Source organism: Triticum aestivum, chromosome 3B (assembly GCF_018294505.1).
Source record: "Triticum aestivum cultivar Chinese Spring chromosome 3B, IWGSC CS RefSeq v2.1, whole genome shotgun sequence".
NCBI lineage: Eukaryota > Viridiplantae > Streptophyta > Magnoliopsida > Poales > Poaceae > Triticum > Triticum aestivum.
Window position 1 is genome coordinate 390,504,335 of NC_057801.1, and position 1,591 is coordinate 390,505,925.

A 1,591-nucleotide genomic window follows, 5' to 3' on the forward strand; every position below is an offset into this window, starting at 1 on the left:
CCCATTGTTGGTGGTTTTTTGTGTCCTGCCTCAAATGTGGTACTGATCTGTTACCCTAGCCCATAATGTGGTGGTTTTGGATAAATAACTCCCCCTCCTCTATCCAGTGATCAAGCCAAAAGTGGGCAGACCTCCCATCTTTTACTCCGAATTTGATAGGGGCAAGCCTCCCCTATCCCGAAGCTAATTCTTTGAATTTGCTCTCTGTGTATACATCATCAAATTGCATAGTAAATGTAGTGGATTTTGATTACTTTCTGATTGTTAGAGGTTGTCTTTTCTACACATTACTTGCAATTACAAAAGATATTTAAAGGCCCGTGGCAAATCACGGGCATTATACTAGTAATCAGTAGTGGGGCAATGAAATAGCAAATACGAGGCCCTTGAACGCACATAACTCACTATTATTCGTAGTAGCAGTGGTCGACTGGTGGTCTATCCTACTACAAAACAAACATTAACGGAGTGAAGGCGCTAATCGTCCTGCAGTCCGTCGAGCACGACGGAGCCGACGAACAGCCCGGCAGCGACGGCCGCGAACAACGTAGCGACGACCGTCTGGACAGTCACCAGCAGGGTGGAGTCGTCCGGCACGAAGACGACCGTGGCGATGGAGGCGACGAGCAGCGGCAGCGACAGCGATGCGAGCACGGCCGGGGACACCGTGGCTGCGCTCTCGACGAGGCTGAGGAGTCCCAGGTCCTCGGCCTTGGAGAGCAGTCCGAGCTTCTCCAGCGAGGAGAGCGTGACGCCGAGCTCCTCCGCCTTGGACAGCAGCCCCGCCTTCTCCACGCTGCTCAGCACCTTGCGCTTCTCCAGCTTCTTGAACACGTCCACCGACGCCTCCTCGCTCCCCTCCGCGAAGATCCCCGCGCCGAACCACTGCTTGGACCACCCATCGTCGTACTTGTTCACCTTCAAGACCAATTTTTAAGATACTACTAGAGCATGCGGTGGAACTGAACATGGACACGAAATTGGATCTTGGCAACAAGAGAATTCACAGAGCTGGGGTCACAAATCCGATTACCTTGTTCTTGGGAGCCATAGCCGTGACCTTGAAGTGCCTTCTCCTTGCGGGGGACGGTAGGCCCCGCTGGGACTGGGACAGACAGGACGAAGAGCACCAGCCGGAGATTGCTGCTGATATTGCAGCCATTTCTCCCTCCTCTTTCCCTGCTCTCTTCTTCCTCTACTGATGCGAAACACTGGTTATTTTTTGACTTGTCTGCTTTCTCGGCTTTTGTTGTACGTAAAACTGGAACGTGGCCGCTGGTTAGCAGCGGCTTATCTTTGGGATGGCCCCGAGGGCCACGAGATACAAGCTGAGCCACAAAAAATGTTATGGGGGGCGATGTGTTACGATGTCAGCGTTGGATCTCCTACCGTCGGTCGTAGAGACACCTCAGCCGTAATTCAGCTTGCCGCCAAGCCATTGAGATGGAAGCGGGGCGAAAACTTTTGCGACGAGAGATGATATGCTAGTTGCAATATATTTAAATCATATTTGGTTATACAAACATTAAAAAAAGAACTAAACAAAAATAATATATGCATATAATGTATAACATTTAATGATTGTATAGAT

General features: G+C 50.4%; 1 protein-coding gene across 1 annotated transcript; it reads right to left on the minus strand.

The window, feature by feature from the left end:
- Positions 1-386: 386 nt before the first annotated feature.
- On the minus strand, positions 387-1,336 carry LOC123070010 (uncharacterized). Its single transcript, XM_044493017.1, has 2 exons — positions 1,034-1,336; positions 387-918 (listed from the first exon to the last, which is right to left on the minus strand). Exons 1-2 carry the CDS (start codon positions 1,160-1,162, stop codon positions 478-480), a joined length of 570 nt encoding a protein of 189 aa, XP_044348952.1. The 5' UTR covers positions 1,163-1,336; the 3' UTR covers positions 387-477.
- Between the last annotated feature and the right edge of the window lie 255 nt (positions 1,337-1,591).